Below are 16,054 nucleotides of genomic sequence, written 5' to 3'. Positions count from 1 at the left end.
GTGCCTGTTTGTTTCAGAGAAAACGCCAACTTCAGAAAGCTAAAGTTTGAATACCAATTCGAGTGGAAAATTTCAAATGCTTCGCCATCTCTCATTAGTAGCCTGAATTCGTGCTTCGAATATGTCCAAGTGCATGCGAGCTGCACACTCTGATTCCAGGTTGCTTGTCCAAACATTAGCGACATTTGCTTTGCCGCGCACCTCTCGCAGTATTAAATCTATCTTCTTGTGGATATTACTGCATCTATAGTTGGAAAGTTTCAGAACTGAGTCGTAGGTGACGTCATACCGGAGGATGTGTCCAAGCTCACGTGAGCGGCACATTTCACCTCGCTACGCACCTCTCGCGGTAATAAATAGTATTTTGCTGTTCAGAATCCGTCCTCTCGCAGATACTACTGTGGGTAGTATGGAGTGGTTGGTGACGTCATAAAGGGGGAGGGGAAATAGGGGCGAGCGGAAACTCTGAGCCAGGCGACCCGGTCGCAGGTCATCGACACCCGCGAGCGCGCGCCAGCGTCCACCGGCGCCGGCGGCAAGGCCGCGCGCTCAGAGACGCTGCTGCGCTCGCCGGTCACGTTGGCCGTCCGTGGTGAGCCTGCCCAAGCACGCGGCGGCAGCAGCGCGCGGCGATCGATTTTCTAGACACCGCAACACACTTTCGCCTCCAGTTGAATTTATGAAACAGCCGCAGATCGGGAGCGCTGCTGCTCGACGCAATGCTTCGGAGAGCGCGCGCCAGCCTCCGGGGTGACTTTTTCCGCCCCTTTGACGTTCTTCGACCGCTCTCTCCTTTTGTCACCCGCTCCCTTTCTTCTATATGCTTTCCCCTTCTATCTTGCACAAGTGAAGCGATTGGAAAACCGTTTTGTAGTTTCGCTCGGCTGCCGTTTCGTTTCTGTCGCCGCCGAGATGCCGCGTGCAAACTGTTCGCGTTCTGTAGAGTGGAGGTTTCGAGAACGGAGTTATCGTTACTCGCGTAGAATTTCCACGTTAAAAGGAAGAAAAAAAGATATCTGCAAAAGGTGGCATGAGTTTGTAAGGGAAGGATGAAGTTGTATCACACTGTTATGCCGGTTATGTGGTCGCAAATGCAGTCACTATGGTTATGTACGGTTATGTAGTCACTAAAGCACGTACTGAAGGATGGCCTAGTTCTAAGAATAAAGCGCCTAAAGAGACAAGGACTGCGTAAAAGATCATAGTGCTTTGTTGTGTAATCGACGAGTGTACTAACTCGAACAGTCATCCGCCTTTGCAGGTCCGGCATAAAAAAATATCGTTTGCCTTGGACTAGGGACCTATAGATAACGATAACGACCTCGATAGGGACCTCAAGATAACGATAACGATGGAGTCCAACTGCACAGCCAGCAAGCATTAAGAGCAGTTGAAAGGCCAGCGTCAAGAGTGTCGAAGGGTGAATTTCCGCTTAATTATGCAATAACTTGAAATTAAATACGATAATATTGTATCAACTATTTCATGCTTAAGAGCGTCTCGTTAAGCTGTAGAGGGCGTTCAGAAACATCCCATTCAGTTCTTTTTTTGTAATGTACCTCTTACCGGTCCTTTTTTCCGGCATTTAAACACCGTCAGAAAAATCAAAAAAGAAAAGCATCACGTGATTGCGTTTTAGCGCTTCTACATTGCACCGCTGCCAAACGTGCTTTGAACAAAAGAAGCGCGCGCACTCAACAGAGATTTTTAGCTTACCGTCATCCGCGATTCGCCATCGCGCGTTCCACTGCGCATGCCCAGATCCCCTTGACGCCGATAGATGGCGTCACATACTGGATATTTGCACATGGACCTGCCGCATCGAGACCAATCATCTTGTGCGCCCCGCCCACGCATGGTAAAGGGTCACGGTAAACTACATCTCTCCAATGTCTCAGAGTTAAAATGCGTCAGCACATCAGTTCGGAACATGAAAAGCAGGCGCTGCGATTTATGATAAATGATAGGCTAGGGAGATACAACTCAGATGGAGCTTCTATTGAGACATCACACAGAAAAAGTAAAGTCGAGTAGACCAAGGTAGGCGGGGGTAAAACTTTAATACCCAATAAATTCAGGATAGGCGTCAGCCTATTCGCCTAGATGGCGGCCTGGAGTCCTTGGACCCAGGCGGCGTGTTCGCTGAGTTTTCTGTATTTTTGTCGCCATAGAGCGCGTTGAAGTAGGGGGCAGCCGCACACATGGCAAGGTCAGCGCTAACGTTATCTTCGCTCAAAACACGGTTGTGAGTACCGCACTATAGCATGAACACAGTGACGTGTTTTATAGTATTTCGTGGTTATCATTAACATGGGGGAAAAAAAAGGACAACTTGCGAGCTATGCAGCAGCAAAAAATTGCATCAGCTGTTCCTGAACCTCATCTGGAAGTTAAACAAACGCCATTGTCTTCAAAGTGAATGTTAAACACTTTGATAATTGTATATAAAAAATCATTTAATCAAAACGAATATAAAATACTCTGAGGGGCGCCACGTGACGGCAAGCAATAACTCGTTGGTCCCGTTGTGTCATGCTATGCGCCTTTTTTGCGCGTTACATGAAGTTACCTGAAACGCCAGTGTACGCAGATGGTGCCCATAGCGATCGTAGTCGGTCGACATGAAAGTAGCCGAAACACAAGCGGTGCTGCTTAGTGCCGGTTCTTCGATTAAGAACAGACTGCGAGAATCCAGAGTTTCGTGTTGCCGAGGCGATGATGGAGCGAGGGTACGCTACAAAAGCTTAGTAAAATCGTCGACGCCAAGGTACGCGCTAAGCTTGCAACCGATTCGCTAACGACGTCGACGCCAACGCAGAGAGTAATTTATAGTAATTGCTTACATGCCTGCGGCAGCCGGTGGCAACAAAGACGACGCAACAAAAACTAACTCCATTAATTATAAATCCATACTTAAAGGTTTTGCTTTTGCTGTGGAACGCTACCGCCGAAGCGAGTGTAAACGTCGCTTTTTGCATGGGAAGCTGCTTGACCAACAATCAATCAATCAATCAATCAATCAATCAATCAATCAATCAATCAATCAATCAATCAATCAATCAATCAATCAATCAATCAATCAATCAATCAATCTTTCATTCGCGGTCGCCAAAGGTGGCTTCTCTGCACAACTATGTTTGATGAGGTGCAGCGCACTTACCGTCGATTTGCAGATGCAGCATTTGCTGGAGCATACTGGATATTTTTCGTACATTCTTTCAAACTGAGATTCTGGACTATAAATTTTATCTTTGAACCCTTATAGTAAACAAAGGAATCTTTGCTTTGTTTCGAGAAGTGTTTTTGGTGTGCCCTCGTACAATGACAATAAGTCATTTCTCTCGGTGTAAATCATACGGTTAGCACACATACACAAAAATGTTTGTTTGTTTTTTCCTCAAGGGAACGACAAGAGAAGCTCTTTTAGATCCTAAGATAGAGTCAGCTGTATTGTACTGTGCACTTACATGCTTAAGATGCTGCACATACATAGGCAGGTTGTTATGAGACAAATGGTGCATATTTTGTGCACCGCGTTTGACGTTCTTTGTATTCTGTCTTTTACAGGAATGTCTCGTTGCAAACTACTGAAGAAATTCGGCGCTGCCGAACACGCACCTGCAGTTCTGACAGCTTGAGCGACATCGGAGAAAGAAGTTCGCGAAATAACGGCTATACGTCTAAGCTGCCATCCAAGGCATCTGCTTTCGCATGTGGGACACGACACAATGGCTAACCATCTTTAACGGTGTTACTGACGCGATGCTACTAACAGTGTAAAGTAGTTTCGGTTTTCTTTTTTGTTTAGTGGTTCTTTGCGCGAGACGATGCCAGCCTTGCAGTTGTAATAAAGAAAAAATCCACCGGGCCGCGACTGCACGAGACAGCTGCGGGATCTGTCATGATTAAGGCTGTCAGCAAGCATTAAAAGGACTCCTTTTAACATCTTCATTGTGACTAAATCACGTTTTATGAATTTAATAAACGACATTTTCTTCAAATATTTGTCTCTTTGATCAAGCGTAATTGATATTGAAGGGGATGGAATCCGTCAAAGTTGATTTCGTCCCCAATAAGGCGTGCATGTTCGCGTTTATATTTTCAAGACGCACACCCTGCACTGTTCTGGGATCTCAGGTTTTACTGAAGGGAAACCTGTAGCGTCGTGCCAGGTACTTGCCGTAGTTTACACTTTTTTTTTGACGTGCGCTGCTCAGCACATACGTGCGTCCGTCCAGAATAATCAGTCGTAACGTGACGAACTAGTGATGCCAGGTTACCTGTCAAAGAAATCAAAAGGGATGCAGAGTACTTTCTAAACGTTTTGGACAAGCTCCAAAATAGCACGTTTAATTAAAAATTCAGCCTAAAGGAGGCGCACGATCTGCTAATCTTTATTCACTTTTAACGTAGTTTTATTGCTCTTTTCATGGAAAAGCAATCAAAATAAGCAGACTATACCATCACTGCTTTGATAAAAGGCAGTTGTACTGACGCGTTGTGAATCTGAAGTTACTTCAATTTCCCGTGGAGCTCTGGGTGAAGCCGTGGTTACATCCATTCTGAAAAACTAAAGAAGCAAAGCAAGGCAGCCATGAATAAGGAACAATGGTGACGATTAGCGGCCGGACGCACACAAAAGTGACAAAATTTTGGCGGTCTTTGGCAAGGGTGCCGAAAAGTGTCGTATTTACCTGATTGAGACAATTCGATAGATGCGGAACGATTGCCAACTACAGCGGCAATTACATTTGTTCCATTATTGAAACAGTTTCAAATCTAGAAACAAAGCAACTGTGCGGTACAGTTTTATTCCCCTGAAAAAAGCTATCACGTCATGACCGCCCTCCGTTGGGTAAGAAACTTCACACCCGCGACGCTTTTTGTGTTTTGTTCATTCATATCTAATTTCTATGAGAGGCTGCCAGAGAATATTAACCACCTCAATCGTTCCGGATGGGGTCTGTCACTTTTCTACGCGCGTCTCGTTGATTACCCGCGTTTTAGTCTACGCTGCGAAGTGCCTACTTCCGCGCGGCGCCTCAGCTTAAGTGGTCGAAGTGTGTTATCGAAGGCCTTCATAACTGCCGGAAAATTTCAAGAAAAATAATGAACTTCGCCTCGTCGCTGTTCCTAGCATGCTGCATCCATTTTCGTCCCTTGGATTACGCAAGTTCGCACGGATATATCGGTGCGCGGCACCCTTTAGCCGAACGAGCGGCGAGCAATCGGGGAAGCGCGGAATAGGATGCCTAGCGTGGAACAGCAGAGAGGGAGAGAGCCATCTAGTGTGTTTAGCAGCCAGATCACGTGACTGTCGCGGCCGCGCGCCCCTCCTCCGGTCGGCGCGAGTGGCTCCATCGTGGGGCGGCCGCGGGAAACACGCCGGCGAGAGGAGTCGCTCGGTCGGGCTCTGCTCTGTGAAGCCTTGGGGGCGGCCGTTTGCTACGGCGCCGAAGTCTCGCTGGCAGACGCCGCATTTTCTCGTCCCGGCGCTCATCCCATCTGCGGGCGGCCATCACCAGCGGCGAGGCGGTTCACAGTGGGTGGTGTGCGCGAGCAGCGTTCGTCTCTCGCGCCGAGGAGCCCGACCGCAGTGGAGTGCACGGGAGTGCCAGCCCGGAGGAGCCGCGCGGCCATCGGCCGGATCGAAGCTCCGCGTGCGTGAGTGGCGCGATGCCGGTGGCGGCGGCCTCGTCGGGGCCCGCAGCTCAAGCCGCGACGAGCTGAGGCGGATGCGGACGGTTCGCGGCCTTCCGGGCAGCTGAGAAGGGGGGCGGCGCGCAGTGCTCAGCATGTCCTCCCGCGACATGTACGGCGGCTCGCAGAGGTCGCCCCGGGCGGCCCAGAGCTCGCGAGACGTGATGCTGGGGCCGCCTAAGACGTCCTACGCGTCCATCTCGCAGCCGCCGTCTGCCAGGGGAAGTCCCATAGCGCGAAACCTGTCGTCACCGTCTCAGGGCCGCCGCATGCGGCCCACGGGGCCCTACGGAGTGAGCCGTTCCAGCAACAGCAGCCCGCTGACCATGGCGCACGACTACTACGGCGAAGAGCCGGACCTACGCGTGTCGCACCGCAGCCGGTCGGCCACGCGGGCCGCGCCGCCGCCTATGCGCTCTTCATACCCGGGCGTCGACCAGGACTTCATGCCCATCAGGGACCGTTCCCTGGAGCGGGGGGCTGCCGACCTCGGGCGCCGTGGCGGCGGATACCGCGAGGACATGTACCGCGAGACCACCATCGACGGCGATCCGTACCGGGACTACGGCCGTGAAAGAGGCGGTGGAGGGAGCTTCGTGGCCGAGCTGCAGAGCCGGCTCAACGAGCTCCAGAGCCAGTACGGCAACGTCAAGCGGGAGCTGGACGCGACCACCCAGAAACTCGGCTCCAGCATGCACAGCATCAAGACCTTCTGGAGCCCCGAGCTGAAGAAGGAGCGCGCCCTGCGCAAGGAAGAGGCCGCCAAGTACGCCCTCATCAACGACCAGCTCAAGATACTGCGCTCCGAGAACCAGGTAAGACGCCACCGGTGTGCCCGAAGGCGCGTGGAAGCCATTTCCGCTGGCCTCTGAGCGCTATAAAATGCAGTTAAGTGGTGAACGTGTATAGCTAGGGGAATACGGAGGTCATGGCAGAACTGGTCGTAACAATTCCTCGCTCTCCTGCGTATTGTTGATGCATACTGAGTGGCTACTCTCAACTCTGTTGCTGGATGTTCAGATCTGTCGTCGTTATTGTCCCCTCATTACGGAGAACTACCTGCGCTGAAAAAATAAGCAGACCCTGAAGGCTGAAAGGAACGAGTTTTGCTTTCTTGTTCAGCAAAGATACCAAACGTATGGCGGGGATGCTGCATACCACCAACAGAAAACATTTCCTACCCAACCAATAAAAGTAGCTATGCGTTACCTTATAAGTGTCGCCAGCGTACTACGTGTTGTTTAATATTGCAAAAGTCTATCCACAGTACCACGGATCATCTGAAGAGGGCGTTGCTGTGCCCTCTGTGATTGCGAAACTGTCATGGCGCGCATGGCACGTTGATGCTTCCGCAACAGCTGCTTTGCGAGAGCCAATCAAATCAACGAAGCTCGCTGAAATCAATAAGCTCGACCGGTAATGAAAGTGCCCACTCGCATTCGATCACAACTCGAATAACTTAGGTACTCAGCGCCCCGTGCTCTCATTGAATGGTTGCTTGTCCTGCCTGATCGATGGAACTGTGTTTCAGAAGATTTTCTGTGCCTACTCGGAAGACGTGTCCGTACCGCTCCGTCGTTTGCCTACATGTTCTATGGCCACATGACTTGTCAGAACGAAATTTATCGATATCATGTAAATTAATTGTACAACACGTACAGTGATTAGGACCGCTTATGACGAGCGCTTTCCTCTAACATCTCTATATTCTTTCTGTGTCATGCTGTGCACTTATGATATTAACTGTATAACTCACCGAATTGGCAATGATTTGTGTTGAATTCATGAATACGTTTTGTTTTTATTGCAACAGTGTGGAGCAGGGGTGAGCTTTCTCATGTGGTGCATACCAACGTTGAGAGTACCCATTATTGCGTCGCTTGCAGAAAAAGTGTGCCTCCATTTCACTTACGCCACTGTTACCCTTTCTCTATTCGTCCTGCAGACATAACCGTATGCACAACGGATTTGCGTAACAAAAGGGCTCTGTCAATTCAGCCTGCTTCACCGCCATTGATAGGCTTCCGCAAAAAGTAGTAGTTTTGTTTAGCAGTGTAAAATAAAGTACAAACAAGGAAAATGGCGAGCCATTTCCTGCTAGTCTTTCGGTGCCTTTGAAGGCATGCCTAATTTTCTTATTCACCGCTTTGCAAACGAGCATATACAGCCTTCGTTGAACATCCTGTCAAATGACGCGGCGCTGATGTAAGGAGAAGCTTTGCGAAGTTAAAAGTGCGGGCAACAACAAACTAGCTAAAATAACGAACCATGCTTTAAACCCAACGTCGATCCTGAAGGCTGACATTTAAAACTACTTCGCCCAGAGGTTTCCGGACCGTAGAATTGGGCATGCCTGTTTTGCTAGACGAAGCTTGCTCCCCGTAAAACGGCGAGACAATCGAAAAGAGTGAGCCAATGCTTTCTATGCCGTCGCATCACTGTAGAATGTTACAGTCAAGAAGACAGCGTCTGCGGAGTCGGTGATGCGCCAGCCTCGAAGACGCAGCACTGCTGTCAGCGGATCGCGGTTGTCGCTTCCAATTTTCCCGAAAATCATTTCGTCGCACAGCTTTGTGTTGCTTTCACTAAACAACACACTTTATCTCTGTTCCTCTCAGGAGCATCGGGAAATTGGTTCTGAACGTGGATGTAGTCGTGTCAGACTAGAACGTGCTTCTTGTTGTAAAAGCAAGGATTTCACTCGTAACTCTCAAATGTTCCTATAATTTAAATTGTCACCTGAAGACGGCTCCAGAACACGTCATACAGTCGCTTTGTGATCAATACAGAAGGTGAGGAATAGGGCCTAGAAAAACGTGTAGGACCCGCGACCTTTGGGGTTCTGTGGGAAATCCCGTGAATAAGACCTCGACATGAAGGCGTGCGCATTCATTATATTGGTGTTGTTGGTGAGCGCCTTTGCATTTTCGTTTCTTTAGCTGTGGGCGAGGTGGAAATGACTTGTTTACGGTGTATATGTTTCTCCCTCAGACATTGCTAATTTGGAGAAAGGGGAGTGTGTGTATGGGGGGCGGGGGGGGGGGGGGGGGGTCATTTTTAAAATAAATTTTGTTCCCCAATAACTTCTCCACCCTTCTCTCTACCTTTGAAGCAATCACACCAGAAATGGAAATAGATTCCCCTCTCCGTGGAGCTGGCGAAATGTCTGCTGCACAGAAAGGGCTTTTCTCATCAGCTCAAGTGCAAACAATTTGCATTTGAGGCACTTTTCTTTGTTCGGCTTGGGCTCTTGGCCATTGTGCCGCTCTTTCCTCTCCATTTCACTTGAATTCTCTCAGTGTTGATTATATGGCACACCTTGTTCTGTTTTTTTGTTTTTTTCGCTTTAGTTGAGATTGTTAGACTCACCTCTCGTTATGAGCGAACTCCTTTCTCGAAATCCAATGTGCCACCCAACGGTTTCAGTTCGTGAAGCTGCAAACAGTGATGTCATGCAACGCCTTCCCGCTACTTGTAGAGCGAAGCTGAGTTTCTGTGTTAAACAGGCCATTAATGGCGCCGAGCCAGACAACTGTTATCGCTTCGCTGTTTTCACTGAGTAAAACAAATGCCCAACCCCAGTGCGCCACGGGATCACTTGCAGGATACGTAAATATCGAAGGTCGATCCCCTAGGAGCCCGCCTCATCGATGTGTTGAAACTTTCCTGACGAGACACCCCGCCAATGCTTCAGCCTTATTTTACTGCGGACTGATACTACCAAAACACCAAAAGTGAAATAGTTGCACCTAAGAAGAATACGTAAACAACAGTTAACGCCAACGTACTGCGCGCTGTATAAGTTGAAACTGTGCTGACCACGCTGGTGTCGTCAATTGGTGTTTATATTCGATCGTGAACTAAAAAGCATGTCATTGCAGTTTTGCTGCAGATTGCACTGATTTTTGTTCTTATATATTTATTTTTCTTGAAAACGACAGGAAAGTGAAACGTCATAACGCAGAACTACCCGCACGCAGTGACTTTGAATGCTGTAAAGAACTGTTTATAGTGAATCTTCCGACGAGAGGGCTGCCTTTACTTCACAGAGCTTGGAGAAGGCAAGTACTAAGCGATTTACATCGGCACACTAGCCATTCAAGAGGGCTTCGTTATAATTGTCGCCTATACCGAATACATGTGACGCGCAATTTAGATTTTACGGCTGGGAACGGATAGGCGTGCTTATAAGTTGCGCCGGCAATAACATATATTTTCATCAGCATTCCTTGATATTGAGCGAATTGTTTATGAAATTGCTTTAGGGCGAATTTCAGGGCTAATTTATTCCACATGCTGCGTTTTTTCTTACGACCTAGTCTTATGAATGCATATGAAGAACAGATTCAATTCGCCCAAAAGAACGAGCAGGACTGCATATTCGATTCATTGAAACGAAGGCGATTGACAGAGACAAAATGTATCTGTACACCGTTCTCGCTTTTCGGTACTATTATCGCAGCGAACATCGACGTTTCACCTTCGACGCAACGCGCAAAGACGAATTGCCGAGGGAATGTTGTGTCAGAGTAGCTTAAAGAAAAAAAAAAAAGGGGGGGGGGGGGGGGGGACGATATTAACAGCTGTAACGCTCTCATCGTCCAAGATAGTTCGGCAAAACAGCAGCAAATGAACGCAAATTATTTTAGTTTATTTAGCTTTACCCCCGAAGAGAGACGGAAAGTAAGGAAAAAAGGTGAAAAGTAACAGCAAAAGAGGTAACTATTATATTCACACTATAAGTAAAGAGGTCCATACGCAAACACTGGAACTGACGAATGAAACCAGACGTCTCGAGATTTTGTTTATTTTAGTAGCGTTGATTTCGCAATGTGGTGTAGCTGCATGATGTGCGACGTAGCATTCACTGTAGTTTCAGACAGGTTCAGAAGTATAGTAGTAGTGGTGGTCCAAGACAGTGGTCCAAAACATTTATTGTGGAAAACTTAGGCCATAGCGGGTGACAACGCTAGCGCGCAGTCTTGGTTAACCACGCAGCACGTCTTGCAAGCAGCATTCGCGCCTTCACGATGCCTCAAGCGAGAAAACCACGCAGTCGGTCCTCTTCAGGGGGGTCGGGTTGCCGCTCGCCAACGATACGGGACGCGGCGCAAGCGAGTCTTGCAACTCTGCCAACGACCGCCGCTGACAGTCGGAGAGACGACGCAGCGGCACGTGTGTACCAGGCACAAAGGCGCCGAGTGACGCGCGCTTTGGCCAGGTGTGCGCGGGACGTGGGAGCTTAATGCGCAAACACGAGTACAAGAAGCAGGCTGATTATTGGCGCCTTTTGAAGGCTGCACGCGCTTCGGGCGGGGCGATATTCCCACGATGCCTTGTGCGCATGCTTTGAGAAGGGTTAAATTTAATATTACAGCTGCGGTCGCTGTCTATGTGCCCAGCTGCGAACCTGCAACATCACCATGTTTCCAGTTCAAGTGCAGTGGTTAGGTACTTCTGCTTTTCAATTCAAACGCGAGTTAATCGTTTTATTGAAGCAAAAAAAAAAAAAATGCTGCAATAGAGTGGGCGAAAATTGACCATTATCAGTTTTGAAGGAATTTGAACCGGGTGTAGAGGCTGTCAGTAAACTCTTATTTGATATTCATTGCAAGAAAAACATATGCTTGCGGAAACGAAATGCAAATAGGTCGATCTCTTCCGTTTGGCTGCCCTTCCCGTGGGGGAGGGCGATGAAGGTAGTGAAAACGTAGAGAAAGGAAGTTGAGAATAAAAAGGTTCACCAGAATAAAAAAAAAAAAAAAAAGGAAACTGACCCGTTCACCGGGGACAGGCAGGGAGATTGGGCTCGCAAATGGATATAACGCACGTCTCATGCATACACGCATGAGGCTGGCACGGAATTTTGTGTGTGCGTGCGTTTCGCAGAAGGTAGACAAAAGCACCGAATGCAACTGGCCACTGCCAAAGAGCCTGTTGCGGGGCTATTTCTGAAAGACTGCTGCTTTTCTGAAAAAAAAAAAAAAAAAAAAAAAAAAAAAAAAAAAAAAAAAAAAAAAAAAAACTAAGAAAGTAGGTCCAAGCAATTTTACCTTTAAGAGAATATCAGAGCGTTACTATGCTACTTATTAGCGCTTAAAATTGCCCCTTGCCAGGTTACACCATTTCAACTCATGCTCGGAATTCATGCAAGTTTTAAATGAAAAGTGCATGTGAATGAGTGAGAAAATTCAGCCCACACACATGGAGGACAGCTGTGCCGTCGGGACGAGCGGATGGCCTTATCAGAACCACTACATTAGAGCAGCATTGCCACGTTGAATTCTAAAAAGTAGCTTACCGAAGATGAGCGATATACTGCGTTCTCATTCTCTGCCTTTCCCATGCTCATTATTTTTCTTGATTTTGACCAAACTGTAGTTCCCTTCCGACACTGTAGAACATTACTTAGGCTTTATGTGTGGTCATTTTTAGGCCCGCCTTTCTTCTTTTAATGTGTAGGTCCTTTATCGTGGCGTGCGATTCGACGCCAGAGTTACTTAGGCAATGTCCACAGCGAACCGGATATTACAATGTATTTCGCCTTAAGTGTTATTCCAAATACTTCGTAATCCAGTATTTTGAAAACATCCTGCAAGCACGCGGTGAGTAGCTCTGGAGGGATCGTGTCAACCCTGCCTGACACCTTCCTTGATTAAGGTTTTATCATTTTCCCTAAACAATATTACGCTAGCCGTACAAGCTCGAACACATTTTCTGATACCATTAATCATATCTCCTGGTTCCACAGTTGCAGTATGGCTGTTGCGGTTTAATTCTATTGCGTCGAATGCTTTCTCGTAATCTATCGAGGCCATATGCAGAAGTTGCTTATATTCTATGCCTTTCTCTATACCCTGACTGATGGTGTGTGTATGGTCTATTATGAGGAACCTTAAAAAAAAAAAAATTCAGGTTACCCTGTTTGTATTGGCAGTTGGCTCAGTAAATACCTTATAGCCAATCGGCAGTAAGCTGATCGGCCCGTACTTTTTCAAGTCCTTGACCTTCCCTTTCTGGTGGACTAAGGTACCTTTAACATCATTGCACTAAGTTTCAGTATGCTCGAACCCGTGAGACATTGAGCCCACAGAATGGCAGTTTTTCTTGCACCCTCTCCCCATCGTCCTTCAACAGATCTGCGTTACCTGATCGTCATCAGTAGTATTCCCCATCGCATTTTTTTCAAGGCTTTGTTTACTTCCTCTTCCTTTACCTGCGGGACGTCCAATTGATCTCGGCGATTTCTGGAGAAGCCAATGGTGCGCTGGACAGGAGGTAACGATCAGCAATGCGCCAAGAAGCTATGGTATCATCTGTAGTATTTCATCGCCATCATCCTCTGAACTGCTGCATCTGTTATTATCATCCTGATTACCATACTTCCGTCAGTGCATTCATCTGTGAGACCATGGTTACCTTAACTATCCTATATATGCTAGTAATAACACTGCCCTCCCTGTTATTCATTGCGAACATCTGATTTTCCTTGCGTGATTTTCCTCATGGAATTTTAAACTACATCTGTTCATTAAAACATGCTCGTTTCTCTGCATATTTTAATTACTTATGTCGTCTACCTTGCTCTTATTGATCAACTCTGAGAGCTGTGTCAGTTGTGTTCTATCTACGGAGCTATAGGTTGCAATGCTTCGGCATTTCTTAATCACCGTCTCTTTACTTACCAAAATTCTGTATCTATCCTACCACCTCCTGTATCCTACCGCATCCTCTATCTGTCCTATCTGTCCTACCTATCCTAACTATCCTACCGCTTACTTCTGCTATGCACTCTAGAATGATATCTGTAAAATTACTTCGTTGCTTCTACACTATACTGTCACCTTCCTCCGCTAAAGCCTTATATCTGTTGTGTGGCGAGATCCTGATTTCCTCTACCTTTCCTATTGCCACTATGTCGCTGATGGGCTTCTCAATTACTGGCATCCTCCGTTACTTTTTTGGGCTAATTCGACTCATAATGAAAAAAAAAAAAACAGTGAAAACTTAAACACAAGACAGCGACGAGAAGGAATCCCCACAAGCGCTGAATTTTTGGCGTCCGCCTGCCAGCTTGCGGTCCACTTGTGGGTAAATTGTGGCCATCTTCCTAGGCGCCAAAAAGACGGTCATAATGTCGTACCGCTTTTCGAGGATCTTCAAGCCATGGGAAAGCTTATGCGCGTAAGGATTAACAGCCGGCCTACGGCGCTCACTATCACCCCGGCTTCCTTTGTTAGCCCTCTCATTACCGAGCATCTCTACTTGCACGATGCCAGGGTAAGCGCGGAAGGTGAATTGTATTTAATATTTAACCTCGCCATTCGAGCTCTTCTCCACTCCTGGTATCCCGTTTGTGGAAGAAGGTATTTAAGTCTGAAGATCTGTAATTTGTTTTTCTTTCTGCGAGCTATACTAACAACTAACGTCTGCGATTCCTAGCAGCAATGTTATGGTCATCTACTGCCTAATCTCTAACCTGCATCTTGACTGTATACACTGTGGCAATGAACTCGTCCACCAGGAAAGTCCTTCCATGTTTCTACTTTCCTCATTGCCGATTCGACGTCTTCATTGAAGCTTGATATACAGGCGCATAGATCGCAGCCATCTCCAATTTCCATTACTCATTACACTTAATTACAATAACTGCTACCCTACACTAATGCTACAGAATTGCTTTGCTGCCAGCTATATCTTTATTTGTCAATTCTCGTATTTCAGCTAATAGCACGTGCTACCTACGCTTCATCAGTCCCTCGAACAGCCCTATGTTTTATGATGACCTATTTCATATCCGCTAGTTCTACAGAAAACACTGTAAGGATATATCCTCTCGAGGTAGAATAAGGTCTGGGTAATCTGATATCATAATTTTGCTCTTTAACGGGTCGAGAATCCTGGTGAAACCGAGATTCCAACCGCAGTTCAAACAAGTACAACAAAATATATGTTCTTGACAAAGTTACCCCGCAGTGGTGATACTGAAGAGGGGCGCGGGCCATGGAAACAATTGTAAAGAAAAGTTTCAAAATATTTTTATTATATGACAGTACATTTATGAGCATGAACGCTCGTAATTAGCTGCAGATAACAGTTAAGAGCGGTAAAAGTCTTTCAGAAGCTCCTTTCTATCAGTTAAAATATTTCTGCTTTAAGCAGCACTTTGAGGCCCATGGTTTGATTTGGTTTACGGTGTTTAAGGTCCCAAAGTGACTCAGGCTATGAGAGACGCCGTAGTGGAGGACTCCGGAAATTTCGACCATCTGGGGTTCTTTAACGTGCACTGACATCGCACAGCACACGGGCGCCTTGCTTTTCGCCTGCATCGAAAAACAGGCCGCCGAGTCAGGGATTCCATCCCGCATCCTCAGGCAGAGCTGTCGAGTGCCCTAAACATTACACCACCGCGACAGGGTATTTCTGTAAATGCCCTGAGCAAGCAAGTGTAAAGAAATTAAGAGCTCGTTCAGACATGCATATATAAAGGAAGCAAACACATCCAGACCCATTTCCCGAATCTGGCAATTTCGAGTAAGCTTTTTGGACTCGCTGAACCTTAATAGAGGCAGGAGAAGGCACAGTGAAGAGCTCGATATAAGGCTACCCCGAATTTCCTCTGCCTCTATCTGTGCTTGTTTTCTTTGCAATATCGTAAAATAAAAAATAAAAAAAAAGAAAAAGAAAAAAACGTACGCTCGCAGCTATACAATTTCGCGGAGCTCCCGAGTTTTTGGAAGGGAAGCTGGACGATCTCATCTCTCAACGGAACTCGGAGATACGCTCACACACACTCGGCGTCGAGAGTGAGGAGGCGGTGGCAGAAGGGTGAAGAAAGGCGATAAACTGGCAGGGTGTGTTCTTGACCTTCGTTGACAAACGACGCGCATATGACAGCGACCCGCGCGGCAGGGCGTCGGCCCTTTTCCTTCCCGCCTTGCGCGGAGCATCTTCCGTGGCCCACTTATCGCCCAGCGGGGGAGGAGGAGGAAACGCGGCGGAGGAGGACGCGAGCGCGGCGCAGCTCCGAATGCGACGCCTGCATACACCATACCACACCATGGCCTCGGCCGCGCTTGCCGCGAACGAGCAGGCTTCGCGGGAGAAGGGGGGAGAGGCAGTAGAAGACCTCGGCTCCTGCACCAGATCGGAGGCGCCGCTCTCAGCAGCGCCCGCCCGGGCTTCAGCGGTCCGCCTAAATGGACCGTCGCCAGCTTCCGTCTGAAAACGCGCGTCAATCGTGCAGCCGCTTCTCACAGCGTTGATTAACGATCGTCATGGTATTTTGCATTTTTGTTTCGTTTTATCCTTTGTCGTGACCTCATTTAGACGAAGTGAATTGCTATTGCATTCT

The 16,054-nt window shown here is 47.6% G+C and overlaps 2 protein-coding genes across 2 annotated transcripts in view; both read left to right on the top strand.

Moving 5' to 3' along the window:
* LOC146208625 (uncharacterized) overlaps positions 1-3,983 on the top strand; it is a 26,564-nt gene extending 22,581 nt beyond the window's left edge. The window contains exon 7 of the mRNA XM_084587305.1: positions 3,568-3,983. Coding sequence (XP_084443431.1) covers positions 3,568-3,591 — 24 coding nt within the window. The 3' untranslated portion in view covers positions 3,592-3,983. The remainder of the gene's footprint in view (positions 1-3,567) is intronic.
* A 1,456-nt stretch (positions 3,984-5,439) lies between these two features.
* brp (ELKS/RAB6-interacting/CAST family member bruchpilot) overlaps positions 5,440-16,054 on the top strand; it is a 152,823-nt gene continuing 142,208 nt past the window's right edge. The window contains exon 1 of the mRNA XM_084595477.1: positions 5,440-6,515. Coding sequence (XP_084451603.1) covers positions 5,796-6,515 — 720 coding nt within the window. The 5' untranslated portion in view covers positions 5,440-5,795. The remainder of the gene's footprint in view (positions 6,516-16,054) is intronic.

The sequence above is a fragment of the Amblyomma maculatum genome, chromosome 1 (genome assembly GCF_055883805.1).
Source record: "Amblyomma maculatum isolate TAMU_Amacu chromosome 1, ASM5588380v1, whole genome shotgun sequence".
Lineage (NCBI taxonomy): Eukaryota > Metazoa > Arthropoda > Arachnida > Ixodida > Ixodidae > Amblyomma > Amblyomma maculatum.
The sequence above is the reverse complement of the archived record's forward strand: the minus strand, read 5'-3'. Positions and strand labels throughout refer to the sequence as shown.